Source organism: Anolis carolinensis, chromosome 5 (genome assembly GCF_035594765.1).
Source record: "Anolis carolinensis isolate JA03-04 chromosome 5, rAnoCar3.1.pri, whole genome shotgun sequence".
In the NCBI taxonomy this organism is placed as follows: domain Eukaryota; kingdom Metazoa; phylum Chordata; class Lepidosauria; order Squamata; family Dactyloidae; genus Anolis; species Anolis carolinensis.
In genome coordinates, this window is record NC_085845.1 from 85,072,966 (window position 1) to 85,090,696 (window position 17,731).

Sequence of the window (17,731 nt, forward strand, 5' to 3'; positions counted from 1 at the left end):
TTTTTCCATATCATAGGTAGGCATGCCAACCAAATCTCAGTTTGTGCCCCTCTAGATTAAGTAAAGCTCGGTTTTCTAATTTAATCTAGTCCTTTAGCCAACTAAAGCCTGCAACTTCATAATAGTATCTAAGATCTGGAAGCGCCAATCCTCCTCTATCTTTTGCATCTATTAGATTTCTGTATCCAATTATAGCCTTTTGTCCATAAATTTAACCAATTCCTTTCTCCATTTCTCAAAAACCTTTACTCCCTTAATTATTCCTAAATTTTGAATAGAAACATCATTTTTAGGATAGCTATCCTTCCTAACCAGGATAATTGAATCCTTTGCCATCTATCCAGGTCTTTTTTAACCTCCATCCATGCCTTCTCATAGTTATTTTGATATAAATTATTATTTTTATTATTTATCCATATTCCTAAATATTTAACTTTCCTTGTAACCTTGCACACTGAAATGGTCTCCAGTTTATCAATATTATATTTTGAAAGATTTTTAGTTAAAAACATTGATTTCTCTTCGTTTATTTAAAAACCTACCACACTCTTCTATACTTACTAATTATTCCCATCAAATTTGGTATACTCTCCTGAGGGAATGGCACACTTTACTCCTACTTTTACATTTGTTATCTTGTATTTAATGTATAAAAGATATGCAAATTCCAGATTTAGGTGGTAATATAGTTTTTTAGTTCTGATTTCAAAGAGTACACTGAAAATGCATTTGTGTAACAACTGATGTTACATTTTGGCATCTAATTTGGGACCTAATCCAAATTCTTAACTGTAATTTTTATTCAATTTACTTAAGAAGTACACCAACAAGCAGTCATTATTTTCGTTCTTAATATAGCTCTCAGGTGCCCATAATATAAGGGTTCTTGCAGAAATTCATTGCTCTCATTACATAGAGCAGGGATCCCCAAACTAAGGCCCGGGGGCCAGATGTGGCCCTCCAAGGTCATTTACCTGGCCCCTGCCCTCAGTTTTAGACTTAGGCTTGCCCAAAGTCTGGAATGACTTGAAGGCACACAACAACAACAACAATCCTACTTAAGTTGACTATCTCATTGGGCAGAAGCAAGCCCACACTTCCCATTGAAATCCTGATAGGTTTATGTTGGTTAAGATTGTTTTTATTTTTAAATATTGAATTGTTCATTCATTTACTAATATTGTGCTATGGTAATAATATAATATATTGTGTATACATATAATATTGATAATAATATTATAATGTAATACAATATAATATTTATTTATTTATTTATTACATTATTTCTACCCCGCCCTTCTCACCCAGTAGGGGACTCAGAGTGGCTAATAATAATAATAATAATAATAATAATAATAATAATACAATGTAAATAATATTGTATAATATAATATTAATTATATATTATATATTAAATGTAATATTACTAATAATAATATGGTATAGTGGTATAGTACAATATAGTAATATATAATGCTAATATGTACTATGCTAATTATATAATATAACTTGTGGTTTAATTATGTTATTAAGTTTGCTATTTTACCTGTATATGTAGATTTCTGTTTTTATAATTGCACATGTCTCTGTACATTTGATGTGTTTTATATTGTTACTGTTTTTATCTGGGTTCAACCCTTGTATTATTATTATTTATTATACAACTCGCTGAGTCCCCTTCGGAGTGAGAGAGAGTGGAGTACAAATATAGCAAATAAATAAATAAATAATTGTTGTTGGGAGTTTTTTTGCACTACAAATAAGACATGTGCAGTGTGCATAGGAATTTGTTTATTTTTTTCAAATGATAATTCAGCCCTTCAACAATCTGAGGGACTATGAACCGGCCCTCCACTTTAAAAGTTTGAAGACCTCTGACATAGAGTAAGAATAGTATCTCTTGTTTTGTAAATGAGAAATAATGGCCGTTTTGAAAAATGCTGATGTGAAACTACACTTCTGTATAAATGTTTGTATAAAGTTATTGGGTGATATTTTAATGTGTAGATGTTCCTTTAATTTTAGTGTCACTGGAGTAGCTATCCACTCAGTTTGCTTAGTATTATCATAATTCATGCTGTAAGAGATTTTATATCTTTTTGAACTGGGGTCAGTATGCTCAGGAACCCATGTTTAGCTAGTATGCCTTCTAATCTAAAAATAAGACCCATATCTAGCAAGCTTTTATAATAAGTACTCAGCAAACAAAGATTCTTATATCCTAGCAGGAGAAGGCATGCATGTATTTAAAATGCCATTACTGGCTCTGTTTACGGTAAAGGCTTACCTTATGATGGAAACAGAATAAAAGGGATTTACAAAACAATGCTGGAAATCTAAACACAACACTCATATTCATATCTGCTTAATAATTTATTTAGAGCAGTGCCAACAGTATGAAATTTTTATGTGTTGGTATCAAGCAGCCAGCTACACATAAAGCTGAAATGTATGAGCCATAAGACTAGATTTAGGAAGAATGAACATTACATTTCTGATATTATTCTTATATTACATAGAATTTGTTATTAACTGCAGTTGCAACATAAAAGAGTAAGGTAAATCCCCACGTCTTCAAAAACTGAAGTATTGCATCAACTTGTATAGTTACTAGCATTGGCTGAAAGATGTTACTTTCTCCTGTATTTGGTATTAAAAGTTTAGGAAGAAGTATTCATTATTCTCAGCCAGAGCTACAGTGCCTCAGCAAACTACAAAATCTCTTCTGGATTGTTGATCATTTTTCTCTCTTGGGTTTTATTTTATATTTAAGTCTGACATAACCGGCTATATCTAACCTTTGAGCCTGGGTATTTTTGCCTAGGTATTCTTTGGCTGCATAAGAACTGGAACTCACTCCCAAATGTAACTAGTCAAGGGGCCAACAGGATGCTGTAGTGTGAAACATGTATTTTCAAAGTGCTAGCCAGCCAGCTAGCCAGCCAGCCAGAGGTTTCGTAACTTCTATTCTAGTGTGACTTCCATTGCTCTCCCAATATAGTACTCTCCAGACAAGGAGCATATTTTCTCCTCACTAGGCTTTTGAGAAACTTTATGACCCCCTGCTATCCCTCTTCACTAATATCTTTGTGTACTTCCGCAGATCTTGTAGTTATTCTGAACATGCTGATGCCTCCTTTTTTAATTACTGGTACAATACTGGGTTGAATCTTCAAAATCAAAGTCAATTACTTGTTATTTTTTACCGTTGTATTCTTCTTTTAAAAAGTTAAATATTGTAATATTTGTATTACAATGGATATAAATATATACTTGTAGTCCTTCATAATATATGGGAAAATTGTGCTTAGTGGAGGAAAAATAAAATAAGAAGTAGCAGCAAGCTATTATGCAGCAATTTCAAGTATGAAATCTAGCAGTGAAAACAACAATGACAACTCCAGGAATTATTCATAATAGGCTTCTGTTTTTTTCCTTATAGGGTGGAGCAACGCCAATGAGGGAAATAATCTAAGCCTAGTAACACACCAGAAACAAAAGATTGGAAGACTCTTTTGTTTGTTTGCATAATCAAAATGTCCCAGTTTCATAAAATGACTCTTAACTTCATAAAACTTCATACTCTAAATTTGTGAGGATTGCCAATGACCACAGTAATTACTATTCAAAAATAGGCTTTGTGGACCCTCCTTAGGGGCCCAAGAAAGGGGCGTCATAACTAACTTGAGCAAGGTCGTGGAACGTGTGGTGGCTGCACAACTCCAGGCATTCTTGGTAGACACCGATTTTCTGGATCCAGCGCAGTCTGGTTTCAGACCGGGGCATGGTACCGAGACAGCCTTGGTAGCCTTAGTTGATGATCTACGCAGGGAACTAGACAGGGGGAGTGTGTTTCTGTTGGTTCTGCTGGACCTCTCAGAGGCCTTCGATACTGTTGATCATGGTATCCTTCTGGGACGCCTTGCCAGGATGGGGCTTGGAGGTACTGTTTTACAGTGGCTCCGGTCCTTCCTGGAGGGTCGTTCCCAGATGGTGTCACTGGGGGACACCTGCTCGGCCCCACAACCATTGTCTTGTGGGGTCCTGCAGGGGTCAGTACTGTCCCCCATGCTGTTCAACAATACATGAAGCCGCTGGGAGAGATCATCCGGAATTTCGGGGTCCGGTGTCATCTGTACGCAGATGATGTCCAGCTCTGTCACTCCTTCCCACCTGTCACTAAGGAGGCTGTTCAGGTCGTGAACCGGTGTCTAGCCGCAGAGTCAGACTGGATGAGGGCGAACAAATTGAAATTGAATCCAGATAAGACAGAGGTCCTCCTGGTCAGTTGCAGGGCCAAACAGGATATAGGATTACAGCCTGTGTTGGATGGGGTCACACTCCCCCTGAAGACACAGGTTCGCAGTCTGGGTGTTCTCCTGGACTCATTGCTGAGCCTGGAACCCCAGGTCTCAGCGGTGGCCAGGGGAGCATTCGCACAACTAAGACTTGTGCGCCAGGTGCGCCCGTATCTTGGGAAGTCTGACTTGGCTACAGTGGTCCATACTCTAGTTACATCCCCTTTGGAATACTGCAATGCTCTCTACGTGAAACTGCCTTTGAAGACGGCCCAGAAGCTCCAATTAGTACATCGGGTGGCAGCCAGATTAATAACTGGGGTGGCCTACAGGGAGCGTACTACCCCCCTGCTAAGCCAGCTCCACTGGCTGCCGATATGCAACCGAGCCCAATTCAAAGTGCTGGTTTTGACCTATAACGCCCTAAATGCTTCTGGCCCAATCTACTTGTCTGAATGTATCTCTTCCTATGAGCCAGCAAAATCCTTAAGATCATCTGGAGAGGCCCTGCTCTCGGTCCCACCTGCCTCGCAAGCGTGGCTGATGGGAACGAGGGACAGGGCCTCTCAGTGGTGGCTCCCCGGCTGTAGAACGCCCTCCCCAGAGATATTGGACAAGTTTCAACTCTTTTGGGCTTTAGAAGAGCCCTAAAAACATGGCTATGTACCCAGGCTTTTAACGAAAAAATGATAAAGATGATACTGACTGAATTATGGATAAAGCACGAGGACAAACAGATCTGAGCATACGTATTTTTAAAATTTATATACTGTAATTTTATACTGTATTTAATAGTTTTTAACTGATTTTATGTATTGTTGATTGATTTTGTATAGGCACTTAATTGTGCCAGTGTTGTAAGCTGCCCTGAGTCCTGCCCTTCTCACCCTGAGTGGGTGAGAAGGGCGGGATATAAATATTGGAAACTAGCACAGGGCCTCATTTGTCCTAAATCCGGCACTGCCTCAGCCTCAGTATTCTCTGCACTGTTTCATCTTTTCTCTCTGAGCCCTGCTAGAACATGGCATCTCTTACTAGGAGGGATAAAGAAGCCAGTTGTGGCTGGTAAATACTCTCATGATTCCCCAGTTCTTTGAGAAAAGATGGTCCAAGATATTTTGAGGCCTGAAGCAAAGGATAAGACGACACATATACACACATCCAGTTACAGATGCAGAAACCAGCTGGATTGGTAATTTACTTCAATATGGGTTCTAGGACAGCATTCTTTATGACACTTGGGAGCAGCTGGCTAGCTCATAGCATCCAGGACAGGCTGCTTGGCACCCACACCTCTGGCCTTCTCCCAGTATTTGCTGACTGAGGTTGCACCTGTGTGTCTAATAACCTCATCATATGAGCTGCCAGAATCACCACACATCCTGGCAAATTGGCGGTTCCAGTAGGGATGTGTAGGGGACCCATCACCCCATGCCCTGTATTGCTTGACTTTCCTGTTGCCCCATCCCATGGGGGGAAGTTTTGGCCGCCCGGCTTCCCCCCTTGATTCAGTACAACAAGGGAAGCATCCCATGGTGCCTTTACTTTTGCGACTGAGCCCCTCTGGAAGTAGCTCTACATTATGAGATGGGAGCTGGTGGGCTCCATCGCAAAAGTAAAGATGAACTGGTGCATGCCGCTGAAAAGACATGAGGTCGATAGGCTTCAGAGTGCTCAGTGTCATGGTACAGTTGGAGAAACCCATTCTATTCAGCCATGAAGCTTATTTGATGAAGTTACCCATCTCATAGACTTGTTGTGAAGAAGATTATTTCTGATAAAGGGATTATTTATGACAGTGTTAAGGTGAGAGGTTTTTTCCTCTCTTTCTGAGTGCCAAATTTCAATATAGAAAAGGTCTCTAGAGCCACATGCCAGTACCAAAAGCAAAATAACTTTCTCATTTTGAATAACACAGTCAAGAACACCTGCCATTCTGAAAAAATATTATATATTGAGTATCCCTTATCTAAAATGCTTAGGACTGGAAGTGTTTTGGATTTTAGATTAGGGGTGGGGTGAAATACCTGTATTTCCATAATAATAATAACTTTATTTTTATAACCCACCTTCATCTCCCCGGAGGGACTTGGGGTGGTTTACGTGGGAACAAAGCCCAGAAAACAAGTATATAAGATATAAAATAAAACAAAGCAAAACACATAACAACAATATAATAAAAACAACTAAACCACAGAATAAAAGCATCAAAAATTCTTCAATAAAAGGACTGAGAAGTGGGACAATTAAAACTGCAAGAATGAGGGCAGGGCTTGTGCAAAAGGCAGGACATTAGGACCAGGAATGGGAATAAAGTGCTGGAGGTCAGGCCAGTAAACAATTCTTTCTGGACAGTGATAAATTACCAGCTGACCTATTGTTCAAAAGCACATAGAAACATCCATGCCAGGGGGCTGCCACTGAGAAGGCCCTCTCTCTTGTCCCCACCAACCATACTTGTGACAGAGGCGGGAGTGAGAGAAGAGCCTCCTAGGCAGATCTAAGAGCCCTTGCTAGTTCATAAGGAGAGACATGGTCACGAAGATACACAGGACCTGAACCGTTAAGGACTTTGTGGCTCATAACCTGCATTTTGAATTGGGACTGGAAAATTATCGGAAAATATTTGTACATAATGAGATATGTTGAAGATGGGACCCCAGCCTACAGAAAATTAGTTATGTTTAATATACATCTTATACATATAGCTTGAAAGTAATAAAATACTTTACTACATTTATGGATGAAACAAAGTGTGTATACACTAAATCATCAGAAAGCAAGGGCATCTCTATCTCAATCACTCATGTGGACAATTGGAGAGTTTGGAATATTTTGTATTTCAGAATTCCAGATAAGGGATGCACAGTCTGTACACAATACAAAATGTGGTTATTAACCAAGTTCCATAGAATTCTAAAGAGCTTATGTCTAGTCGGCATGCATACATTATTGGAATATTGTTTCAAATGTCGTCTACCATTCAGTCTGAATTAGGCAGAAATTAGCATACATACATACCAATAATCAGCTGTATCTTCTGATAGCCAGCTGTGGAACTCCCATCCAAGTGAAGAAGGTAGAGCTGTCAGGCAATGTAGTCCATTTTGGCATCCCTGCCGCTTTTAAAATGGCCATAGCCTGGTGTTTTTCCTCCACTGTGTTCAGAAGCTTTAAAAAATAATTAGTGCCTTTAACAAAATTAAAAGCAAATTTTAAATTTTAAACATACCTTTAATTTTGAAAAACAACATTTGCATTTAAGATGCTTTGTTCTGTTGCTAGCTTCTCATACAGTTCTTTTGTTTTTATCAGGTCTTTAAAATGTTTGTATGGTTTGCTAATTTTATCTCTTGTAACTTTTACTAGTTTTTTAGGTATTGTAAATCACTCTGAAAAACCCATTCAACAAGGTGACTCACTAAACCTTTTTGAGTCTCTTTTGGGAGAGATAAAGCGGGATATAAATAATAATAATAAAAATAATAAACAAGGCCCTGCAATTCAACATGGCATATCTGATTTACTTATATAAAGAGATCAATAAAATGGGAGCAAGAATATCGTGTTGCCAAAACTCTGAGAGAAGAGCACAGGGAAAGACAGTAATGATGAATGGTATGATCTGCCACATTTTTAATCTTACCACAACTCAGTTGCTTCAGCATTAATAGTGCACCTGCTAGATTGGCTATTTGGCATCCCAAGTTATCTTCCCGGCCATGTGAAAGATATGCAACCTATTTTCTGTGAGATTGCTAGCCCACTGACTTTCTCACATCAGTCTCCCTGGGGCTTTTGATGAGAAATCAGATGAGGAACCCCTGTGGCTGGTTCCTGCTGCTTCCCTTCTGGGCAGCCTGCCAGCATTTTTGGGCAGCCTGCCAGCAATCAGCTGAGTGGCAGCATGCAGAAAGCACCCGACTGCTGTGATGTGCATCTGCCCTGCCCTGTGGTCCTAACTAGTGTAATGAATCACCTCCTCCCCTACTCTCACCACACAGCCACCATTCCCGATTGACCAAGTCCATATCTCATTGATCTTGCTTACCCATAGATGTACTCCTACTTCCTCTGATAGGTGTTCTCTTGGGCTACATCTATCATCATCTAGAGCAGGGGTCCCCAAACTTTTTAAACAGGGGGCCAGTCCACGGTCCCTCAGACCGTTGGAGGGCCGGACTAGAGTTTTTTTTTAAAAAACTATGAACAAATTACTATGCACTCTGCACATGCCTCATTTTGAAGTAAAAAACAAAACAAAACGGGAACAAATACAGCCTTGATGATGATGATAATAATAATAATAATAATAATAATAATAATAACAACAACAACAACAACAAAATAATAATAACAACAAAGAGGGTTGGAAGAGAGCCCTTGGGCCACTGAGTCCGGCCCCCTGTGTGCACCCAAAGCACAAGCAAAACAACCCTGACAGATGGCCTCCCAGCCTCAATGATAATAATAATAATAATAATAATAATAATAATAATAATAATAAAGAGGGTTGGAAGAGACCCCTTGGGCCATTGAGTCCAACTCCTTCTGCCTTTGTGCACCCAAAGCACAAGCAAAGCAACCCTGACAAATGGCCTCCCAGCCTCAATGTTAATAATAATAATAATAATAATAATAATAATAATAATAATAATAATAATATAAAAAGAGGGTTGGAAGAGACCCCTTGGTCCATTGAGTCCAACTCCTTCTACCTTTGTGCACCAAAAGCACAAACAAAGCATCCCTGACATATGGCCACCCAGCCTCAATATTGATGATGATGATGATGATGATGATGATGTTGATGATGATGATGATGATGATGATGATAATAATAATAATAATAAGGGTTGTAAGAGAAGAAGAGACCCCTTGGGCCATTTAGCCCAACCCCCTTCTGCCCTTGTGCTGTGGGGGCCGGATAAATGGCTTCGATGGTTCGCATCCGGCCCCCGGGCCTTAGTTTGGGGACCCCTGATCTAGAGTAGTACTAGTTTTACTTTCCCAGTGATTTGAAGTGAGGCCAGGCATAGCTTTTCTTCTTAGGATGCTGGGCAGAATTAAACAATAAATACTAGATAGAATCCAGTTCACAGATACAGACTTAGGCCTAGATAAAACTGGATAAGATAATTTATCTGTGTTTTTCAGCTTGGAAAAAACAGTTTTATTGCAATTCAGACATGGAACAAATTTGTTTTCCCAATATTAAACATTTCTGTCTATTTATGCTATTTCATCACTAGCCTCATCAATGTGTCTGTGTTTATTATATATTTTACAATATGTAAGAAATCAGTCAGTGTGTGTGTGTCAACTGCAAAATAAGATGCATGAAGCCATGTCTGGAGAGCTGTTTAATCTGGGAGTGAGACTCTACTGTATATTCTTTCTGTGGCAAGGCAGTGCATGGACTACACATTTTGATTTTTCATTCCATCATAGGTTATGGGCCCAGTCTCATGCCTCAGTGCTACATCTATTTTGTGCCAGTGCCACAGCTAGATTTATTTCGAAAGGACAGTAGTTAAATATTCCTTGAAGCTTTGTTTTTGCAAGGGGAACCTGGGAAGATGGAGATGAACCTTGCTGCTTTCCCAATGGCAAAGTTGAATGCCAATAACTACTCCATTTGGAAATTAAGATTGGAGAATTATCTGAAGAGGGAATCCTTGTGGGAATGCACAGTGATGCCAGTCCAGGGGGAAGCTTCAGAAGAACAATGCAGGGCCGATGAGAGAGCCAGATAATCCTCATCCTGAGTGTGAATGATGAACAATTGGTCCAGATAAGCAGCCTATCTACTGCCCATGAGATTTGGGTAAGGCTGCAAAAGGTCCATGCTTCGGATTCAGCAGCGACAGTGGCTGTCCTTGCCAGGAGATTGTACAGGAAGCATTTGCAAAAGAATGAAAGCCCGAGGAAACATTTGCAAACTCTGCAGGGCTTATTTTTGCAGCTGGTAGAAAGAGCTTCCATCTCTCTGAGGAGAAGAAATGTTTTATTGTTTTGCCCTCAACGGACGATTCTTTCGATGGCATCGTTAATTCACTTGAATCACTTCCACAAGCTCAGCTGAATCTGCAGTATATCTGCACAAGACTGACAGCCGACTGGGAGAGGAGAAAGGATCGTGGCCTGGATTCCCAGGAGAGCCAGTCAAGAGGAGCAGCTGTAGGAGTAACCGGGGAAGGGACAGAAAGCATCTGCATGATCAAGATATGCTTCAACTGCGGGTCTCCTGAACACTTCAAGAGAAACTGTCCTGAGCAGCAAGGAAAGAAGGTGAACCAGATGAGGGGTTCATCACATGCCAAGATGGTGCAGTCCCAAGGACATTCAGAGAATAAGGACATTTTCTGATTGACTCTGGGTGCTCTCAGCATATTGTAAATGATAGAGAGCTAATTTCCAATCTTTCTAAACCTGAGTGTGCAAAAGTATCCCTTGCAGAGGGTAAGAGTAATCATGTTGAGGGGCAAGGGGGGTTATGCTAAGTATTTGGGCAGAACATTGAAAAATGTGTTTTTAATTCCAGAGATAGAATACAATGTTCTGTCAGTGGGTAAACTGGATAAGGAGGGGTATGATGTAAATTTATCTGGGGGGCAAAGTCAAATTTTTAAAAGGGAACAAACTGGAAAATTGTGCAAACCCCAAAGAGCAATCAATGTGAGGTTAACATAGTTAGCAAAAACACTCGCCTTCATCAAGGTTGCATACATGATTTGCACAGGGCATTTGGACATCTGAGTTTTAAGGGGTTGTATAAAATGCAGGAATTTGGTGATGATGTGAATTTAAAGGAATGTCTAGACTGCAACATTTGCAAAAAGATGAAAGCCCAGTCAGCACCAATTTGCAAAAAAAGTTTAAGGAACTCAGAAACACTTTCAATTGGTGCATATAGATCTAATTGGCCCATTTAAGCCCATTAAAGGTGGGGAAATTTTCTGTTTATGTATTTTGGATGACCACTCTAATTTTGTTTGGAATTTTGTTTTTAAAAAAGAGTGAAGTTTTTGAAACGTTTAAGAACTGGGTGGCCTATGTAAAAAGGCAGTTCAATGCTGGAGTTAAGGCATTGCAAACAGATAGAGGAAGGGAATTTACCCCACAAACTCTGGTAATCTTCTCAAGCAGGAAGGGATAAAGCATAGACTCACATGTACTTATCAGAGTGTCGAGAATGGAAAAATTGAAAGATATGTGAAAAAGATTCAAGCTGTAAAGGATTCCTTGTGAGAGGATTCAGGCCAACCCCAAAACCTTTGGGGGAAGCAATTCTAACTGCTGGTTATTTGATTAACTGACTCTGGTCTGAGGTTATACAGAACACTCCTTATTATCTGCAATATGGAAAGAAGCCACCTCTGAACCATTTGAGAACTTTTGGGACAGAAGCGTGGGTATTTGTGCCCAAAGCAATAAGGGGGAAAGAGCAAAGCAAAGCCAGAAAACTGATATTGGTTAGATATGCACAAGGGGCCAAGGCTTAGAGGTTCTTAGGTAAAGATGGGAGAATATTAATCTCCAAATCAGCCAATTTTGCAAAGAGCCAGAATTGGGAAAAGGTACCCTGTTTCCCCGAAAATAAGACATCCCTGAAAAATAAGACCTTGTAGAAGTTTTGCTGAATTGCTAAATATAAGGCCTTCCCCGAAAGTAAGACCTAGCAAGGTTTTTGTTTGGAAGCATGCCCAGCGCCTGCCAAACAGAACACCAGAGCATGCAGGATTGGTAAATGTACATACCAGTTGTACATGGAAATAATGGTAGTAACAAGAAATTCTTGATAGGATTCACAGTTTGTCTGGTTATGCTGGTTTGTGATGACAACTACTGTACAGTATATAATAAATGTTTATGTTTTTGTTCATCAATAAATGTGAATTCTTCTTCATGGAAAAATAAGACATCCCTGAAAATAAGACCTAGCAAATCTTTGGGAGCAAAAATTAATATAAGACACTGTCTTATTTTCAGGGAAATGTGGTACGTGCAAACCATGAGGTTTTTCTACCCACCACAAGGGAGGGAACTTGTGAACAAGATCCCGTCACTCAGACAGAACAGGCTAGTGATAGCAAACAACAAAGTCCAAAGAGTCCTGTTGTTAAGCAATTTAAATTTATGAAATCTAGAAGGTGGACACATCTTAGGGTGAGGTAAAGACAGAATCAGAAGAACAGGATGATGATGAATTACTCGTCAAGGGGCAGGTCTTAAAAGATCATACAGAAACCAGAGAGATTTAGGGTTTGTTTAGTGAGCCATGAGCCTCAATATTTTGAGGAAATTGTAACTTTACGTCAGAAAGAAAAAGAGATGTGGTTAGGGGCGATTGAAGATGAGTTAAGGATCACGGAAAAGCTAAATGTGTGCAAGCCAGCAAAGTTGCCTGAAGGATGCAATGCTGTTTGATACCAGATGGGTTTTCAAACATAAGATAGATACTGATAGCAAGGTGAAATATAAGGCACAATTAGTGGCTAGGGGATTTACACAGGTCGAAGATGTAGACTCTCCAACTGTGAGCGCTAATTCAGTGAGATTGATTTTGAGCATTGCAGCTTGCTTAAATCTGCAGACCTATCATTTTGACATTAGCACTGCTTATTTAAATGAGATTTGGAAGAGACTATTTTTGTGGTGCCTCCATCAGGTATGAAAGACAGAGACAATGGTGTGGACTATCGGTTGCAAAAGGCTTTATTGGATTAAAACAATCAGGTATTACTTGACATTGTCACATCATTGCTGGCGGCGGAGCTCCTCTTAAGGGTGAATCATGGTGCCCCTGTATTGCCAGCCGGCAGGTCAATCACACAGAAAGAAGAGAGGAGCACGCGTAGGAGCTGACATAGATCTGGGAGGCTTCCTGTATTGCCAGCTCCATGCCAGCTCCATGGGGGAACGCCACGTGCACTATGCACATTCTTCGCTTCCCACCATGTGAAAGTCCTGCCAGCCGGTGAGATGAGGGTTCCCTTAAGAGGAGCACCAGTGATATAAATGCATAAATAAGAATAAGAACACGCCCAGTGGATTGTATCAATCTTTTTATTTTATAGGCACGAATGAGTAAGATTTAATAGTTTAATACTCTAATGTGTTTTAAAAGTGTTGTGGAAAATAAATTTGAAAGGCACAGCATTATAAACTTTTTCCTGCAGAGATGGTTGTACCACCAGTGTTGGCAGGAGGATTGTTACAAACCATTTGTTTCATTGAGAATATAACTTTTCAGTTTCTCAACTGGGGGAGTTTCTTTTATATTAAAACAGGGTTTTTAGACTTCTTGGCAAAGAATGTCTTTTGAAACAGATTGAGATGAGTAACCTTTCATTGCTACCTTGAGATCCTGGTGCTGTAATGCACAATGTGTGTCCACTTCATGGTAGAAAGATAATTAAGGATAACAATTATTTCTGATTCATTAATGATGATAATTAATTGGAACAGTTTACACATATGAAAGTCCTCTTGCTATGCTGTGAAATAGGCAGTTGTAAAAATGGAAAGGTGGCTTTCTTAGATGGGTAAAACTTGCATTTTAAACAAATGTTTAGAATGTTCGTAACAAAGTTTGTGAGTACAGAGTAGCATGTATGTGTTTGTAATCTACTAAGCGTTCAATATAGGGCCATGTAACCCAGAATATCAAAGCAAATAATCCACAATATCTGCTTTGAACTGGATTTTTGGTGTCCACACTGCCACATAATCCAGTTCAATGTGGATTTTATACAGCTGTGTGGAAGGGGCAATAATCTGAATATAGCCACCTTAATAATTTCATTCTTGGTTGTCAAGCATGCACAGATCCTTCAATTATTGATTATGACCTTGGAGTTAATTTTGCAAGTAGTAATTTCAAAACGTCTCTGCTTGAATTGAGACACTGGCAGCAAATGTATATTTTTTTGCAAATTGAAATGCTCTGTGCACACCTATATTTTTTGAAGCACTCTAGATGATATCTACACTTTTGTGAATGTATTTGCCATATAAAATCTTTATATGGATCTACATATAAAATCAAATACAGTAGAGTCTCACTTATCCAACACTCGCTTATCCAACATTCTGGATTATCCAACGCATATTTGTAGTCAATGTTTTCAATACATTGTGATATTTTGGTGCTAAATTCGTAAATACAGAAATTACTACATAGCATTACTGCGTATTGAACTACTTTTTCTGTCAGATTTGTTGTATAACATGATGTTTTGGTGCTTAATTTGTAAAATCATAACTTAATTTGATGTTTAATAGGCTTTTCCTTAATGCTTCCTTATTATCCAACATATTCGCTTATCCAACATTCTGCCGGCCCGTTTATGTTGGATAAATGAGACTCTACTGTAGCAGCCATTCTTGTTACATATCTGCCTCAAACAGCTTAAATGTTACAAAATTTATGAATGAATAATGTTACTAAAACTACATGTTGTGCCTGTTGAATTGTTAGGAACAGGGAACTTCAAATATTTGTCTTTGTGTTTCTGTAATTTTTCTCCCAAGTGTTCATTCCAGCCTGAGGCTCCTTAAAGACTAACCATTTGATTATGGGATCAGATTTTGTGGACTATAGTCAGTTCATTTGATGCATGAAGTATTATACAGGTGTATATGTGATATATAAATAGAAATAATATTTGAAAAAATGTAAAGTGTGTTTCTCAAGTGTCAGGCAAATTCTGTACTAGAGAGAATCTTTGCAGTTTGATAGTCTGCAAAATTTTGTGTGGAGAAAACAGCATTTTTCTGAGCTAAAATAGCATTTTCTGCAGAAATATTATTTTGTGTGCAAGTCCCAAAAACCTTCAAAAAGAAAATTAAGAAATAACTACAAACTTTGTACAGTATATATATGCATTAGAAATAGACTTACAGGCTGTGAGGTTGGGGTGAAAGCTTTGCCTTGTAATTGGTAATTAGTTATTTTTTCCCATTTCAGTGACTATTTCAACAAGCACCTTTTTTGATGGCCTACTGGTCACAGGACTTTATACGTCTACCAGTGTTCAAGCTTCACAGAGTATTGCTGGCTCCAGTGCTTTTGGATTTGGTAAGTCCAGTTTATTTCATCCAATGAGCTCTCTTTGTCTCTGTCTCTCTTTCTCTCACTTTCTCTCACTCACACAAAAACACATCATTATTTGAAAATGCTGGGAAATGCGGAATAGTAATGGAACTCTCAAACAGGGTAATTAAATTGAGAACAACTAGTACCACATCCAACCACACACTAGGACTAGCAAGAAGCTTTGCATTCTTTGTCAAACATATAAAAACATCATCACAAATTGTTCATAGTTTATATAGGTTGAGCATGTCTAATTTGGAAATCCAATATCTGAAAACCTTCAATAATTGAAGCTTTTTGATTCCAGACCCCTGCTTTATTTACCTCTCGCCCTCCACCTGCCTCTGTCATGAGATGGAGGGAGGAAGGAAGGAGCATCTCACCTCTCCTTATTGATGCACTATTTCCAAATTTGGGGCCATCTCAGGCTGGATTTACACTGCCCTATATCCCAGGATCTGATCCCAGATTATCCCATATTTTCTGGTAGTGTGGATCATATGAGTCTACACTACCAGAACATATGGGATAAGCAATTAATCTGGAATCAGATCCTGGGATATTGGGCAGTGTAGATCCAGTCTCAGTGGCATTGGTGGGGCTGTTCTTTTGAGATAACCACCAATGGTGGTGGTGGGAGGGGGACCATCCTACTCACTTCATGCCCACAAGTGAAGGAGAATGCAGCTGGGGGGGAAATTTCGGTGGAAAAATGACAAGCAGGGATAAAATTAACTATGCCCTTGTATTCTGCCCCTACTTTGATACAAATTTCCCAATACTACTACTGCTGCTGCTGCTGCTGCTGTTGATAATGATAGGAGTGGTCTCTGCCTCCATTTAAACCCCTCAATACTATCTGAACTGTCAACATCTCAGACAGAATGTAGGCCTGTCACCATTTTCCTCCTGTGTGGTTTTTAATATCTTTGAAAGCTAATGAAGCTTCAAAATCTTGTATAAAATGTATTTTGTGCTTTAGAGTTAGTCCCCAAAAGGTATTGGTGCTTGTAGATATTGTGTTAGGTTGTATTTTGCTGCACGGCTAATGTGGCTATCCTTGAATATAAACTGCCCTTTTTGAGGGGGCTTTGCAAAGAGAAAAGACCATTGACTGCAGTGTGACATTCAGTTGGTTAGTCTTCGTGGCTATGGAGAGAAATGACTTGGCTTAGGTGATCTGTGTAAATGGACAATTACCAGCCTGAAAGGGAACACTGCTCTGCCTCATTTCTACTGAATGTGTTGAAAACAAAACAGGAGCTTTCTCTTCTGTTAAAAAGATGCCTTTTAAATTTCATTCCATGAAATATAAGAGAAATCTATTGCTTGAGTATACGTAGAACAAGAAAGTTGTCAATGCTCTAAAAGACCAAATGGACTCACACTGGTCATTTGTATAAAGTGCCTTTTCAGCATGGTTCCCATCACTACAGTTCCCTTTTATGTAGTCCACACATGCACAGCCTGAGTACAGAGAGTTATGACCCATTCCTCAGCCCTCCCATCTGAGTTATAAATTCTCTTTCCTGGGCTTATATGTACTGTGAGCTATAAGTGCTTGTTGAATTAATCAGAATATGGTGCTTCATCATAGCTATTTGAATGAAGGAGCAAGGGGCAGGGGGCATTCATTTGGGCTCTTGTTGAATTCTATGGGAATATTTCAAGTTATGCCACCTCTATTTTTCTGAGCAACATTATGCCAGTGGAAAGAGAGGGAATGGAATTTGATAGTATGTTGGGATTCTACCTAATGCAACTTTGTATCACAATTTAAGGTTGCATTTCTTCCCTAACAGTTCTAACATCACCCTGTTTAGTAAGCTTTCAGGTGAATTGCTATTTGTTTCTGCTTGTCGGATACCGGAAGTCCCACATATCCATATTTTCCAGAGCCTCCCGAAAACGGGTGTGCTGCCAAATGGGCATTTTTGTTCCACATCCCAAAAAAGTGTCTCTTTGGCCCATTGGCAACAATGGGGAACTTACGATGCTCTCCTTTCCCCTGGGAGCCTTTCCTTTCTTCCCTTCAAGAGAGGCTGGGTGTCAACAATGAAGTTAAAATGCTCCCTTGTCAGCCCATTATTGGGGGGAGCTTCCCACGGGCTCCCCTTCCATATCCTTCATTAAGACCTGGATTAAAAAATACATCAGAGTTACCTCTCTTAAGTTTCTGGAGAGGGGACTGGGTTTAATGCTTCTTAAAGCTGTTCTCCTCTAGAGAAGAGGAAGGTGCACACGCTTTCTCTCCCAGCACCAGCAGCATGGCACACAGTTTCCAAGGGGATTTTAAGGAGGCCCAGGGAAGAAGGAATGATGATCTGCAGCT

General features: G+C 39.5%; 1 protein-coding gene across 6 annotated transcripts in view; it reads left to right on the forward strand.

Moving 5' to 3' along the window:
* The window catches only part of reln (reelin), a 395,806-nt gene that overhangs the window by 39,997 nt on the left and 338,078 nt on the right, over positions 1-17,731 (forward strand). For all 6 annotated transcript variants that reach the window (XM_062981720.1, XM_062981721.1, XM_008111538.3 and 3 more), the window contains exon 2: positions 15,271-15,381. In XM_062981720.1, coding sequence (XP_062837790.1) covers positions 15,271-15,381 — 111 coding nt within the window. The remainder of the gene's footprint in view (positions 1-15,270; positions 15,382-17,731) is intronic.